Raw genomic sequence first — 16,991 nt, forward strand, 5'->3', positions numbered from 1 at the left:
TTCCTAAAGCTAAAGTTCCCTGGTGGTTAAATCATAGAAAGAGAGACAAAGAAACATTGACATCAAGATAGAGGGTGCTTCTGACATTCTCATTTCTGCATAAAGAAAGACCACGTGCCAAGGCAGAGCGTTACCTACCTTCCATTTCAATCAGTGACACGTATGCAATATCAACCAAAAAAAGGAAAGGAAGAAAAAAGAAAACAAGGAGAAAGGAATGTTCTCCGCAGCGAAATGGGAAAAAGACAATGAACCTCTTTTAGTATCAACGCTACGAACTTCTTCCAGAGACTAAGGAGGAGAAGGTAAACAAACCAACAAACCGACAAAAAAGCTAAAGAAAATGGACAAACAAAACCAACACTTAAAATCAAAATCAAACTAAAGGTTAAAAAATGAATCTAAAAACTCAAATGATTTGCTGTCTTTTTCGCTTGTTCAAATGCAGCCATGGTTGCATCAAAAGGGAGAGGTGGGTAAAGGTTGGGTAAGTGAATAGAGTGATTCATGAAACTAAATGAAATCCATTGTTAAGAGAGAATTGCTAGAGGAAAGGAAGGAAGGAGGGATGGAGGGATGGGTGGAGAGAAGGAAGAGCAGGCAGAGCTGGCATATGACAGACGAGAAGAAGGGAGAAGAGCATGTCCGGACAGCGGAGGGCGAGAAAGATGTGTCTCACACACAACACGGATGGACAGAACACAGATGGACAGAACACGGATGGACACAGAGTGGATGAGTTTTGGAAGGAGGGAAGCTGAGGGCGGGGCAGTAACTGCTAGAATGGACAACTAGTAGAGTCAGCACATTTAAAAGGGACCCCAGTTACATTTTGGAAAATATATTATTCAACAAGAGAACAAAACCCATTGTGGTTTACGAAAGCTATCGAATCCGTCTCAGAAAGCACACTTCTTACATATTCCTTTTGGGCTCAGCAATGCACCAGGGTCATTACAGTGCCCCATGTTAGTACAAGGCGATTGTTATTAAGGCAGAATAAAAGGGTGATTCTTGGTCAATTTAAAGCCTTGTAAATCGAATAGTACAGTGAGCCTTGGGGAGGGTGGTACTGAACATATCAATATCTATACAAAGGGGAAATTAAATATGGCACTCGCATTCAAAAATGGCTTGGGTCCCTTTAAAATACCAATGTTACTAAATGTTGTGTGTGTGGTCCTATTTAGTTTCAACATTTGTATCACTGTTTCTTTGTGTGTTAGCAGATATACATTTACCCTGGACAAGAAAACTACAGACAGAATCAGAAGGACAAACCGAGATGTAAAAATAGAAGAGACAGACAAGACCCAAGTTGCTGCTGCACATGTGCTAACCATAGAGATACTACAGCATTATCTAGCTTTTGTTGGATCTATGATCTCCCAGAAAGGTTGGTATCCAAAATGAACAATATTGAGCGAGCAACCTCCCAAATACACAAGGTGTCTGAGCGCTGATGAATTGTCAGCAAGGGAGAGACACAATAATTCCCCTGTTTGTGGCGATTGACAGGAGAGGTCTCATGAACCAAAAACCTGTTTAAGGCTGATAGTATAGGATTAACTGTCAAAAGGTTGACAGATTTAAGCTTCAGTGATAAACACCTAGCAATTCTAGATTCACCTCAACACAACCGATTGGCTCAAATATTCAAACACTGAGCCTCATTATGCAACAATGGCACATGAGACTCCCCTTGCCAATCCCCATTGACTTGGAACACATAGAGATATAGAATATATTGCATATCAACATCAAGGAAAGTCTGACAGAAGTGATACTGTCACCTAGAGGCAACATGTAGGTCACATGATACAGTAAACAGGAAGTCAATAGAGAAAATAGAGAGACTAGAGCGAGAGAGAAAGGGTTGTTGTACACCTGATGTCTGGGAGCTCTCTCAGACTTCTGAAGGAAGGGGCTAACTATCACTGAGCAAAACATTGTGCTTAATAAAGACTGTATTGACAAGAAAAACTAGTAGTACACATACCCAGTTAACCTACTTGGTCCAGTTCCAAAGCATATGAGTGCTTTTTACATAAACGAGACAGAAAAGGAGCATTGGGCATTTATTTCATGGGGTAAATACTACTCAAATCGATAAAAAGCAGGTAATAAAACAGTCATAAATGAATACAAGCAGGAAGAGAGAGAGAGAGAGAGACAGACAGACAGACAGACAGACAGACAGACAGACAGACAGACAGACAGACAGACAGACAGACAGACAGACAGACAGACAGACAGACAGACAGACAGACAGACAGACAGACAGACAGACAAATAGAGCAGGTGAGACCTCTCATAAACACATGCAAGCTTCAGAAGGAAAGGAAATTGAAGGAGATAGCATCATCTGTCATTCATTATTCTAGACAGAATGTTTTCGGAGGCTGCTCTACACCCCATTTAGTTGCTTAGTCAGCAGTGAATGTGAAACAGTAATGGCTATTGCCTTTGGTCTAAATGATGTCTGTTGTTTTATTAGCAGAGCACACTGTTACAGTGGTTTGCGAAAGTATTCACCCCCTTGGCATTTTTCCTATTTTGTTGCCTTACAACCTGGAATTAAATAGATTTTTGGGTGGTTTGTATAATTTGATTTACACAACATCTCTACGACTTTGAAGATGCAAAATATTTTTTATGTGAAACATACAAGAAATAAGACAAAAAAACAGAAAACTTGAGCGTGCATAACTATTCACCCCCCCCCCCTAAGTCAATACTTTGAGGAGCCACCTTTTGCAGAAATTACAGCTGCAAGTCTCTTGGGGTTTGTCTCTATAAGCTTGGCACATCTTGCCACTCGGATGCTTGCCCATTCTTCAAGGCAAAACTGCTCCAGCTCCTTCAAGTTGGATGGGTTCTGCTGACAATATTTAAGTCATACCACCAATTCTCAATTGGATTAAGGTCTGGGCTTTGACTAGGCCATTCCAAGACATTTAAATGTTTCCCCTTAAACCACACGAGTGTTGCTTTAGCAGTATGCTTAGGGTCATTGTCCTGCAGGAATGTGAACCTACGTCCCAGTCTCAAATCTCTGGAAGACTGAAACAGGTTTCCCTCAAGAATGTCCCTGTCATCCATCATTCCTTCAATTCTGACCAGTTTCCCAGTCCCTGCCGATGAAAAACATTGTATGGTATTCTCGGGGTGATGAGAGGTGTTGGGTTTGCGCCAGACATAGTGTTTTCCTTGATGGCCAAAAATCTCAATTTTAGTCTCATCTGACCAGAGTACCTTCTTCCATAAGTGTGGGTTGTCTCCCACATGCCTTAAGCATGTTTGCTTAATTATTTTTTGCAACTCTTCCGTAAAGCCCAGCTCTGTGGAGTGTACACCTTAATGTGGTCCTATGGACAAATACTCCAATCTCCTCTGTGGAGCTTTGCAGCTCCTTCAAGGTTAACTTTGGTCTCTTTGTTGCCTCTCTGATGAATGCCCTCCTTGCCTGGTTCATGAGTTTTGATGGGTGTCCCTCTCTTGGCAGGTTTGTTGTGGTGACATATTCTTTCCATTTTTTAATAATGGATTTAATGGTGCTCCGTGGGATGTTCAAAGTTTCTGATATTTTTTATAACCCAGCCCTGATCTGTACTTCTCCACAACTTTGTCCCTGACCTGTTTGGAGAGCTCCTTGGTCTACATAGTGCTGCTTGCTTGGTGGTGTTGCAGACTTTGGGGCCTTTCAGAACAGGTATATATATATACTGAGATCATGTTACAGATCATGTGACACTTAAATAAAGTCCACCTGTATGCAATCCAACTTATTATGTGACTTCTGAAGGTAATTGGTTGCACCAGATCTTATTTAGGGGCTTCATAGCAAAGGGGGTGGATACACATGCACACACCACTTTTCCATTTTCAATTTGTATAATTTTTTAAAACAAATAATTTTTTCATTTCACTTCACCAATTTGGACTATTTTGTGTATGTCCATTACATGAAATCCAAATAAAAATCCATATAAATTACAGGTTGTAATGCAACAAAATAGAAAAAACACCAAGGGGGGGGTGAATACTTTTGCAAGGCGCTGTAGCTAGGTTCAGTTAGATTCAAACGCAAAATGCTACCTCAGTTCTAATGAGCCATCTATAGTAGGGAGATTATGGTGACGACTGAAAGATAGTGATTTAAAACACAACAGTCCAGTCAGTCTGTCGTTCTTTGTGGTTGTTTCACAGATAGATCAAAATAAAGCAGATTAGCAGGGGTTACCGTTTTCAAAGGAGCCAAAGCATGGAAACAGTTCCAAACGAGACAGTTAGGGAGGAATAAGAATGACAGAAGACAAAATCAATTCTGAGTAAACTAGACAAGATGTCTGGTTAGTTTCAGTGATAAATACCTAGCAATTATACATTCACTTTTTATACACCTATCATTCTTGCTACTGTACCAGTACAGCAATGACTTCTCTGTCGCTCATTCTGTTCTGAGCAATTGCATCCATGTTATAGCTTACTTTAGGCATTTGGTGGCACTAGAGCTGAACGCGTAACCAAACTGAAACCAATTACGTGTATAAACTAGAAGCATTGGACATTTCATAAATTAGGTTCAGTTCAAATCACTACATAATATCACAGGCCAAACCAGATAATATCATTCTCATGTGACAACATAAGATAGAACTGGTTGAGTTCAGATATAAAAATAGCATAGTTGAGACCTACATTTTTACATCCATCTTTGTTTGTTAGATCAGTCAGCTACAGATGGTTTCATTGACGGCTGTTATCAAGCATTACCATCAAGCATGATCAAATGACAACTTTTGACTAACATTTACAAAATGTCCTAAACTCTACAGCATATCAAAGAAATAAAACAGTGCCTTCATGAGAACTACCAATAAGTACTTTTTACATAAGCAACCTCCTGTTTCATATTTTATTACATTTGAGGGAGCTGTAGCAAAAGCAAACATTAAAAGTATTATTTGTTTCCTTTCCCTGGCTAAACTGATTCAGAAGTGAGCTCTCGTCACTGCAGGAGCTTGCTGCCTAACAAAAACCAAAGAGTTTCCTGCTCATTCGCAAACCCTGAGGCTCCGCCCCCAAATGGCACTCTATTCCCTATATATGGGCCCCGATCAAAAGTAGTGCACTATCCTGTATATAGGGTGCATTCAGGAAAATATTCAGAACCCTTGACATTTTCCACATTTTGTTACGTTACAGCCTTATTATAAAATGGATTAAATAATTTTTTCCCCTCATCAATTTACACACAATACCCCATAATGACAAAGCAAAAACAGGTTTTTAGACCGTTTTGCTCATTTATTTAAAAAAAAGAAAGAATAATATCACATTTACATAAGTATTCAGTATTCCTTTACTCAGTACTTTGTTTAAAACACCTTTGGCAGACATTACATCCTCGAGTCTTCTTGGATATGACACTACAAGCTTGGCGCACCAGTATTTGGGGAGTTTCTCCCATTCTTCTCTGCAGATCCTCTCAAGCTCTGTCAGGTTGGATGGGGAGCATAGCTGCACAGCTATTTTCAGGTCTCTCCAGAGATGTTCGATCGGGTTCAAGTCAGGCTGTGGCTGGGCCGAAGACAGTCCTGCGTTGTCTTGGCTGTGTACTTAGGGTCGTTGTCCTGTTGGAAGGTGAACCTTCACCCCTGTCTGAGGTCCTGAGCGCTCTGGAGCCGGTTTTCATCAAGGATCTCTGTACTTTGCTCCGTTCATCTTTCCCTCAATCCTGACTTGTCTCTCAGTCCCTGACACTGAAACAATCCCCACAGCATGAGGCTGCCACCACCATGCTTCACCGTAGGGATACTGCCAGGTTTCCTCCAGACGCTTGGCAATCAGGCCAAAGAGTTTGGTATTGGTTTCATTAGACCAGAGAATCTTGTTTCTCATGGTCTGAGAGTCTTTAGGTGCCTTTTGGCAAACTCCAAGCAGGCTGTCATGTGCCATTTACTGAGGAGTGGCTTCCGTCTGGCCACTCTACCATAAAGGTCTGATTGGTGGAGTGCTGCAGAGATGGTTGTCCTTTTGGAAGGTTCTCCCATTTCCACAGAAGAACTCTGGAGCTCTGTCAGAGTGACTATCTGGTTCTTGGTCACTTCCCTGACCAAGGCCCTTCTCCCCCGATTGCTCAGTTTGGCCGGGCGGCCAGCTCTAGGTGGTTTCAAGCTTCTTCCATTAAAGAATGATGGAGTCACTCTGTTCTTGGGGACCTTCAATGCTGCAGAAATGTTTTGGTACCCTTCCCCAGATCTGTGCCTCAACACAATCCTGTCTTGGAGCTCTACGGACAATTCCTTCGACCTCATGGTTTGATTTTTTGCTCTGACATGCACTGTCAACTGTAGGACCTTATATAGACAGGTGTGTGCCTTTCCAAATCATGTCCAATCAATTTAATTTACCAAGTGGACTCTGTTTTTTAAAGATATTTCTGTTTTTTTTAATTTTTAATACATTTTTAAACATTTCTAAAAACCTGTTTTCACTTTGTCATTATGGAGTATTGAGTGTAGATGGATGAGGAAAAATACATTTTAGAATCAGGCTGTAACGTAACAAAATGTGAAAAAAGTCAAGGGGTCTGAAAACTTTCCAAATGCACTGTATGGAATGTGGTGTCATTTAGGACACAGCCTAATACTAAACCTCCATATTACCGTTGTACGGTACATAACATGTGCCATGCAAACGCTCACTTGGGCCAGAGATGAATTGATCATAGTCAGTCTTCATTTTAAAAATCTTATCTCCAACAAACTTAGCCTGGTCCCAGATCTGTTTTTGCTGTCTTGGCGTGGACATGTTTGTCCTGTCTTGGCGTGGAAATTACCATAGGAGGCAAGGCAGCACAAACAGATCTGGGATGAGGCCACAGCAAACTCATTGTTACGTATGTATGACTCAAACATCCATTCCTCCCTCTAACCTGTTACGTCAAAGGGATGTTGAGATAGTATAAGTATCAAAGTGATGCCGGAAATAATTAGTAGCAGCAAGATTGCACAGGAGGACAAAAGTGGTTGGAAGATATATAGAGTAAAACTAGCCTGCAAAAACAAGAATAACTAAAAGAAGAGTCATTCTATAACAGTACCAAATAAAGAGAGAGGAGATAATGTCACAAACCGACACAAAGAAAATAAATCTTGTTCATAGGAGAGGGAGGTGTGGAGTTTACCATTTGAGTGTAGATTAGAATGTGTGTGTGTGTGTGTGTGGGGAGGGGGGTTAGGGAGGTGGCGGGGCGAGATAGAGGAGACTACATACATCTTGCCCTTTGTTGCCCTCGGCCACGTGGTTGTGGTTGAGTCTGCCGGCTTTGCCGTTGCGGGCATGGTCTTGGTGGTGGTGCCCGTTGTGCCACGCGACAGGACCGCCAGGACCGGGAGACGGGGACGGGCTCACACAGGCCTTGTGTCCGTCTGTCTTGTGCTTGGAGTTGGGCCTGGAGGGACAGACGGACAAACAGGAGTACTGAACCAAGCTGCTGACATGACACAGACTCAAGAGTATATTATACTATACCAGCTACGTATTGGCTGTTTGAGACTAAACAGTATAGTCTAGGCTATCATTACCTTTTCAACTACAGTCAACTACATTCTGATCAAATAATAATCATGAATCTCTAGCAAAGCTGTTGCAAACCTTAAGTCAGTGTTACATCAATAGACCAAGAAGAGTATGATTGTGTGAAACAGTGAAGGCATGCATCTAAGGGGAGGGGGGGAGGTAATGGGAGTCCTACCTGCTGGGGGACTTGGAGGGGCTGTGGCCTGTGGAGGAGTGTGATGCACTGCGGGAGCTACAGCAGCTGCCTCTACGTTGAGACCTCCTACTGGGGGACTCTACTGGGGACCTGTGGGACACACGTACATTCAGAGACACACACGCATACAGACGAGTACACGCCCGCAAGCACACAAACAAAAATATTCGGACAGACGCATGCATGCACACACGAGCACACACACGTGCACGTAAATTTACACATACACAACAGAGTTGCCAGCACACACACACACAATGACAGACACACAAACACATTCAGCAACTCAGTCATGAAATCTATTGAAGCGTTTTCAATGAAACAAGACTGACACCATTTCACATTCATGCTTGTGGCATGCATACATTTATATAGATACTATCTGTTTCTTTCAAATATTATACTTACAGTTGAAGTCGGAAGTTTACATACACCTTAGCCAAATACATTTAAACTACATTTTTCACAATTCCTGACATTTAATCCTAGTAACAATTCCATGCCTTAGGTTCGTTAGGATCACCACTTTATTTTAAGAATGTGCAATGTCAGAATAGTAGTAGAGAGAATGATTTATTTCAGCTTTTATTTCTTTCATCACATTCCCAGTGATCAGAAGTTTACATGCACTCAATTAGTATTTGGTCACATTGCCTTTAAATTGTTTAACTTGGGTCACACGTTTCGGGTAGCCTTCCACAACCTTCCCACAATAAGTTGGGTGCATTTTGGCCCATTCCTCCTGACAGAGCTGGTGTAACTGAGTCAGGTTTGTAGGCCTCCTTGCTCGCACACACTTTTTCAGTTCTGCCCACAAATCGTCTATAGGATTGAGGTCAAGGCTTTGTGATGGCCACTCTAATACCTTGACTTTGTTGTCCTTAAGCTATTTTGCCACAACTTTGGAAGTATGCTTGGGGTCAATGTCCATTTGGAAGACCCATTTGCAACCAAGCTTTAACTTCCTGACTTGTGTCTTGAGATGTAGCTTCAATATATCCACATATTTTATTTCCTCATGATGCCATCTATTTTTTGAAGTACACCAGTCCCTCCTGCAGCAAAGCACCCCCACAACATGATGCTGCCACCCCCATGCTTCACGGTTGGGATGGTGTTCTTCGGCTTGCAAGCCTCCCCCTCTTTCCTCCAAACATAACGATGGTCATTATGGCCAAACAGTTCTATTTTTGTAAAACCTCAGTGTGTGCAAACTTCCAACTTCAACTGTATACGCAACTAAAGTCTACGAAACATCTAACATCTTCTCAGTTCAGTCAGATCCTCTCAGTTCAGGGTCCATTATTGTTAGATTATGAAAAAGAGGGATCATTACCTCTTTCTGGTTTTGTTCTTGTCTTTCTGTTTGTTCTTTGGGCTACCGGATCTGAAAAGGGAAACGCGTTGATGAATCTTCTTTAAACAGGTAACAAGGTACGTGCCCTGTAACAATCAGTCATTGACATAGTGTCCCTGTCTGTAAAACCTATGTGATGTGGACTGTACAGTACACAGAGTACTTTATTGATCTGCATCCCCACCTGTATCTCCTCTTTCTCCTGGAACCAGATGTCGACCTACAGAGAAAGAGAAACCTGAGTCATCTGTAGCTCAGTTGGTAGTGCAATTTCCAGGACCACCCGCACATAAAATGCACGCACGCAAGTTGCTTTGGATAAAAGCGTCTGCTAAATGGCATGTGTTATTTTTATTCAAATGATTAAACCTCTGTTACACACACTGAACTCCAGTTAGCCTGACCATCTCTCTAGACCTTAATAAGGGGATATATAATGAGGGGATATATGCTTGACTGACTACATACAGTACTTCAAAGTCCTTAGTATGTTCACACTACTGTTGCCATGGTGATAAGTCAGACTGGACAACAAAAGCTCTTCTTTTCCCTCTTTTTACACAACACTGTATTCACCTTATGTGGACATAGACACATACACATAATACACCTGGCACATGTACCACAAGGAGAGAGGAACACAAAAACTATGTCAGGTCTGCGCTAGTGAAGAGAAAGAGACTAATAAAGCTGTCAGAGTAATATAGGGCCAGTGAAGAATTGTCGGGGCGTCTAGGCTATGAGACCATGTGGGTGTCCCAAAATGGCACCCTCTTCCCTATTGAAGTAGTGCACTAAATAGGGAATAGGGTGCCATTTGGGATGTAAACCATGTTGTTGTTCCACCAGAGAGAACAGACTGGGGGCTCTAAGGAGGCTTCGCCTTTAATTTATTTTACTCCCATCAATTGTCAAACATAATGTCCCCTAATAGTGCTCTTCTTATTATAGGGCTGTAACCAAATAGTAGCCTATGTTAACCATACAGTGTACCATATAGACTACAAGGGGCCTTTGGGAGTCTGTTAGCTTACCACCATTATGGCTTAAGTTATTTTATTGAAATGTTTTATTTATACTTATTTTTACCTTTATTTAACTGGGCAAGTCAAATTCTTATGTATAATGACGGCCTACCGGGGAACAGTGGGCTAACTGCCTTGTTCAGGGGCAGAACGACAGATTTTTACCATGTCAGCTCGGGGATTGGATCCCAGCAACCTTTCGGCTAACCACTAGACTATCTGCCGCCCCTGAACTGGAGAGGTTTAGCTGGGGTGACATCAGTGTTAGAAAGACCCACCACAAGGAATGTGGGTTTAATGTATACATTGGGTTGTCTATTGTAATTTATGCTTCTGTTTAGGCAGAGATCCCACAGGATGTAAGGAGGGAGAGCCTCCTCTATATAGTGTGTTCACAGACAAAAGCCTCTGCTTGTAATGCTCTTTTCCATGACCAGTCGTTATTAAATAACCTGAACTTGGTTTCTTGGTGTCTTTTTTGTCCTTGACTATCTCCATAGCATCAAGTCTTAGAACCCTACATTATTAACACCCTCCTCTATCGCTCTCCTCCCTCCTTTTCTCCTAATTGAAGGAATATACAGCGCTATGCTACACTTGAAATGGGAGCCCAAACTAAAGAAAACGTCATCTTCTGTTGTTAGAAAGTGACTTTTCTATGTTGGCGGTGTAATAAAGTGAGTATTGGTTGGTGGACGCCATAGCAGCTCATAGTTCAGATTGTTACAACTGCATCGGAAAAAGCTCCCCTCCCCCTCCACTGCCTTCGCCAATGCCCCAACAGACACACACAGTAGAGCATATCACAGGCTACCTAACTCGAGGGACGCACCTACCTCCTCCTTCTCCCCCTATCTAACCATTCATTATTCATGTGTAGACAATACCTGCAATGCAGTGGATGTTTGGAGAAATATGAGGAGGGGAGAGAGAGAGGCTAAAGGTGGGAGAGAGGGGGAGGAGGAGAGGTTTATAAGTGTGAGGAGGGTAGGGGTGTTGAGGGGTTAATTTGGGGGGGCAGCACAGCGATGCTCTGCAATTTGGTGAGAGGCTCATTTTTCTTCTTTTGCGGCTCTCATACAGGCTTGGTTATTAGGAGAATGAGTTTAGCCCCCACAAGAGAGAAAGAATTAAAGAGAGAGAGAGGTAGGTAGAGAGAAATAGAGAAGGAGAGAAAAAGAGCTAGACAAAAAAAGGAGGAGGAATGTGCTATTTAGAATTGCTTACTGTCCTTATGATATCCCTGGGCGAAGCAGTATTATTCTCTGCTGAGCTCTCTTTCTCATTTTCTCTCTCTCCATTCTCTTTTTCATTTTGTGCTGACACTATAATTATTGCTTTATGGACGGAGGAGGATTGCTTCGTAAGAAAAGTATAAGCAACATTTTTTCAAGGTTTTATTAAACATCATCAATAATGAATGAATGCGCTGGAAGAATATCCTCTCCAATATCCTACATCTCACTTTGAGTTTCAATATCCTTATCAATAATATGTGATCGTTTCAGGAAACATAGGCTTATGTCACGCTTCACTACATCACAGGAGAGGCATTTGAACATAAACTTTAAATAAAAAATAAAAAAACGTTTTTTGGAAGAAATGCCTTCTGGAACATGTGAAATTTCATGTGCCTTAAAAAACAAACTTGTACGCCATCTGTAAATACTAATACAATTTTTAAATTACGAGTTGGTTTAGCCATAGAAAAAGTCAGAAACCTTCCCGTTTGCCATGATTGACTGAGATAATGAATGGGCTGGACATGACGAGAGATAAGTTTGGATTGGTCTGCCATGTAGCACGTTTCTGTCTATAACATGAGCTGGTCAGTATGTGTAGGTAATCCTTTCGAACGCAGATTTTTTTAAAGATATCACATAGTAGAACTACAAAAGTGTTGCTCTCGACTTTCTGGAGGAATGAGTTTTGAAATCAGTGGAATGCCTGGTGGAATTAGATTATGATGGAGAAAATTATGGTGGTTGATTGCAAGTATGCAGAGGGAGTCAAAAAGAGAACACCCAGAAGGCTGTTGTATAAAACACCTGTCTCCGGATTAAATCTTCAAACTAAGTGACAGAGGGAGAAGCATCCATGACAGAGAGGGAGAATCATCCATGCATGTAAGACAGTCTAGCTAGCTACATTTTCAGATATTATACGTTTCTAATTTTGCCATTTTCAATTCAAGTTAAAGCGTACTGTTAGCTTGCTAGCTCGTTAGCTAACGTTACGTGTATGATCTGTGTAGTAATATTATTCCTATCTCAGAGCCATTTGCTTTGCTAGTTGTAGCCGGTTGTTAGCTAGCTAGCTAACATTGAACTTGGTTGGTTAGCGACCTGCAGATTCATGCAGGGTAGTAAAGTTATGAGTTGGAATTATGGTTAATTGTTTAGCTAGCTATATGTCTAAACAAAAGACCCCACTATACAAGTAACCATTTCACTACACCTTCTGTATCCTGTGAATGTGACAAATAAACGTTGATTTTAATTGATATAGTGTGTGTTTACCAGAGACGGTAATGTGAAGAACAACATGACCTGCACCAAAGTCAGATTAGGACATAACGTTAGGCCTACAAGACAGTGTCCAAGTTCAAAAATTCTCTAGTAGAATGACCTGGTTTCATTTCGTCACACTCACAACCGTAAGCTATTTTCTTCAATTGGCTTGCTATTAACTTGTAAATGATGATCTTGTTGTGAATTTATTTTCCTGTAATAATGAAGACAAATGAGCTAAAGTGAAGACGTTGTCAGCTATATGATATGGTCATTATTTGAAATGGATGGCCAGCTAACTTAACATTAGCTCGCTAGCTAGCTATCAAGCTAGAAACAAACCAACATTTTAGTTGCCTGGTTTGCTAGATTAATTTTTAAACGGGTGGGTTCATTGGTGTTAAAATATACTAGTGATGCTATTTTGGACCACCCGACTGATGTCATGCAGTCTGTAGTTTTCGTGTTTATACTTTTTCATAACGACAACGACAAGTTTGATGTTGGACGACAATATAATGTTCATGATATCACTGCAACAACTGTCGATGTATGTAGTATAAACCAGCTTTTAGTCTTAAAATCTTCGGTTGTTTAGTACATGGCCTTACATGTGAATCCATAGGCGGGTGGTGCTGAGGCTTATTAAGAGGGTGTGAACGATGCTGAATGGGTGTAGACAAAGAAGAGCTCTCCAGTAGGTACCAAAACATTCAAGGGCCATTTTCTCAAAAGTGAGGTTACAAGTTTATCAACTTTCAGAGCAGAATTACTTTCCCATTGTTCCTCAAATGCAGTGTATGATATACTATTTTGCAGCTCTGTCTCTGCTTTTATCCATTGTAATAAACACATTTTCAAATGTTGCTACATAAAGCCGAATCGAGCAGGTCGGTCATATATAGTCTGTTGTTTTCTAGAAAACATAGCTTATTTGTGGCTATACTATTTGGGCCTATAGGAAAGTGAGTAGTGAAAGTACAGTACTGAGTAATGGCAGAGCTCGAGTTTTTTATCCCTAAGTCCCTCAGCTGAGCACCTTTCCCCTGTTATGCTGAAAAGCATCAGGGTATGCTCACATTGGGGCGGCAGGGTAGCCTAGTGGTAAGAGCATTGGACTAGTAACCGAAAGGTTGCGAGTTCAAATCCCTGAGCTGACAAGGTACAAATATGTCGTTCTGCCCCTGAACAGGCAGTTAACCCACTGTTCCTAGGCCGTCATTGAAAATAAGAATTTGTTCTTAACTGACTTGCCTAGTAAAATAAAGGTAAAATTAAATGAAAAATTCTATGATTAACCTAGAGCACATATGTCAGAGTCAAGGCCCGCGGGCCACATCCGGCCCGCGAGAAGGTTTTTTACGGCCCCTGGGATGATCTTGATTTATTATTAGAACCGGCCCGCAGACCGCAGCAAGCCGGCAGCCCGCAGATCTTTTACACGCACCAATACTACATTTCCCACAATGCAACGGTGACGCACCGAGCAGTAGGCTGCTTCATTTCAATATTTATTGGCACAGCAGTTGTCAGCATCACAGTAAAATTAACTTTCAGATACCCATCAAAAATGGCAAAACGGAAGGTGGACACTGAGAACCGGGGTTTCAAACAAGGTGGGAGTCGGAGTATTTGTTCACGGAGGTAGCTGGAAAACCTGTGTGTCTTCTGTGTGGAGAAAGTGTGGCGGTACTGAAAGAGTATAATCTGAGACGACATTATGAAACGAAACACGCGGACAAAAACAAGAATATGGACATGGAACAAAGGCTACAAAAGGCAGAGGAATTAAAACGAGGCCTCAAATCTCGACAGGCTCTGTTCAAAAAGCCAAATCACAAGGCCAGGCTGCTGTCAAGGCCAGTTTTATTTTGGCAGAAGAGATCGCTAAATCAGCCCGGCCATTTACGGAGGGGGATTTCATCAAAAACTGCATGATTAAAGTTTGTGACGAAGTTTGCCCAGAAAAAAGGCAACTCTTTTTAAATGTGAGTCTGAGCAGAAACACCATTGCCGAGAGTAGACCAGTTGTCCATCAATCTAAAAGAGCAGCTTGTGAAAAAGGGAAAAGATTTCATTGCATATTCCTTGGCTGTGGATGAGAGCACCGACATTTCTGACATTGCCCAGTTGTCAATTTTCATCCGCGGAGTGGACTCCAGCCTAAGCGTGACAGAGGAGTTTTTGGCTTTACGTCCTATGCATGGCACAACTACGGGGCATGATTTGTATGAAGAGGTGTCAAGATGTGTAAATGAGATGGAGCTGCCTTGGGAAAAACTCGTGGGTTTGACAACCGACGGAGCACCTGCGATGTGTGGACACAGGAGCGGACTGGTGGCGAAGATACGGGAAAAGATGCAAGAGGAAAACGCGACAGGTGAGCTGACAGCTTATCATTGTATCATACACCAGGAAGCGTTGTGCGGTAAAGCCTTGAAAATGGAGCATGTAATGAGCATCATCACGCGCACAGTTAACTTTATCAGAGCCAAAGGTTTGAATCACCGCCAGTTCAAGGCATTTCTGACGGAGTTAGAAACGGAGCATGGTGATTTGCCTTATCACACAGAGGTGCGATGGCTAAGCCAGGGAAAGGTGCTTCAAAGATGTTTCGAGCTTCGTGAGGAGATTTGTCTGTTCTTGGACAGCAAAGGGAAAGACACAACACAACTCCGAGACGAAATGTTTCTGTGTGAAATGGCTTTTCTGTGTGACATTACGAGTCATCTGAATGCAATGAACTTGCAGCTGCAGGGTCGGGATCGTGTCATCTCTGATATGTACAGTACAGTGAAGGCATTTAAAACCAAACTGACTCTGTGGGAGACGCAGATGCGGAAAGAAAATTTGAGCCACTTTCCCAGCTGCCAGACCATGAAAGAGAAGCTCTCTACCAGTGCGTTCCCGAGCGCACAGTTGGCTGATAAAATAGGTATGCTTGCCGCTGACTTTCGACGCCGATTTGCTGACTTTGAAGCACAAAAAAGCAGGTTGGAACTGCTCGGTAACCCATTTGCTGTTGACGTGGAAAGCTCACCACCAAACCTCCAAATGGAGTTGATTGACCTCCAATGCAATGATGCACTGAGGGCAAAATATGCGGCAGTGGGTGCTGCGGAGTTCGCCCGTTTCCTCCCCGACACAATGCCCCAGCTGCGCATCCAGGCTGCTCAAACGTTGTCTATGTTTGGCAGCACATACCTGTGTGAACAACTGTTTTCTTTGATGAACTTGAACAAAACATCACACAGAAGTCGACTTACTGCTGAACACCTCCACTCAATTCTGAGGATTTCCTCAGCTCAGAGCCTTACCCCGAACATTGATGAACTTGTGGAAAAGATGGGACACCACCAAGTATCACCCTCAACCTCAAACAAGTGAACATTACTGTGCAATCACATATTTAGAGTTTTTACTCAGTTCAAGTTTAAAAGTTAAAGTTTAATATTTGTTTTCACTGCATGTTACTTCTCCTTAAACAAAGTGTTGTTTTTGATTAATAGATTTTTGCACTTTATTTTATTGTATTTCAATCCAATTATATTTTAAAAATATTTCAGTTGAGTGGATGATAGAAAATTGCTATTATTGTTTTTTTCTTTGAAGTAAATTTAGCCCACTTTTGCTAAAATAGAAAATATAGGCTACTGATGGTGCCTTGAATACCGGTTTCTTTCATTTAATGTTAATGTTATGGGGATTTTTATATAAAGGAAATTTGTCTTTTGTGTCTGTTGAAAATTAAAGATTACTGACAGAGCCATAAGAAAATATTGCTTTATTTATCTGATCATATTGGAATATATTTGTTAGGTTTTCAGTAGGTTCAATTAGGTTCACTAGACTATATGCGTCATTTAAAAAATTTTCAATGAACATTCGAACAGTCCGGCCCTCGGCTTGTAGCTAAATTTTTTATTTGGCCCTCCGTCCATTTGACTTTGACACCCCTGACCTAGAGGATGAATGTTCATGAAAAGTGCATGCACACACATACACACCTGTCTCGCTTGTGTTTCTTTCCACTTTTCTTCTTCTTCTCTCTGCGGGAGGGAGAGGAGCTGTCGAACCTGGAGGAGACATGGGGAGAGAGAGAGAGAGAGATGAAGAGAGCGAAAGAAGAGCAGTCCTACACAATAAAGCCTATCCAGAAGGAATTGAAAGATTGTTGAGAAAACGTAGCAAAGCACACCTCTAACCTTGCCACTATTAATGATATAGCAGGGCCACTCATACATTATTTCTTCAGAGAATGGTCTGTACTGTCAAAGTGAACAATGAACCCAGTCCTCCATTCTATTCCTTACATT

The 16,991-nt window shown here is 41.7% G+C and overlaps 1 protein-coding gene across 1 annotated transcript in view; it reads right to left on the bottom strand.

Annotated features, from left to right (window-relative positions):
* The window catches only part of LOC118391011 (serine/arginine repetitive matrix protein 3), a 176,703-nt gene that overhangs the window by 10,003 nt on the left and 149,709 nt on the right, over positions 1 to 16,991 (bottom strand). The window contains exons 6-10 of the mRNA XM_035781915.2: positions 16,683 to 16,751; positions 9,325 to 9,360; positions 9,120 to 9,170; positions 7,763 to 7,873; positions 7,282 to 7,459 (exon numbers count right to left, since the gene is read on the bottom strand). Of these exons, the coding sequence (XP_035637808.1) occupies positions 7,282 to 7,459; positions 7,763 to 7,873; positions 9,120 to 9,170; positions 9,325 to 9,360; positions 16,683 to 16,751 (445 nt within the window). The remainder of the gene's footprint in view (positions 1 to 7,281; positions 7,460 to 7,762; positions 7,874 to 9,119; positions 9,171 to 9,324; positions 9,361 to 16,682; positions 16,752 to 16,991) is intronic.

The sequence above is a fragment of the Oncorhynchus keta genome, chromosome 12 (genome assembly GCF_023373465.1).
Source record: "Oncorhynchus keta strain PuntledgeMale-10-30-2019 chromosome 12, Oket_V2, whole genome shotgun sequence".
In the NCBI taxonomy this organism is placed as follows: domain Eukaryota; kingdom Metazoa; phylum Chordata; class Actinopteri; order Salmoniformes; family Salmonidae; genus Oncorhynchus; species Oncorhynchus keta.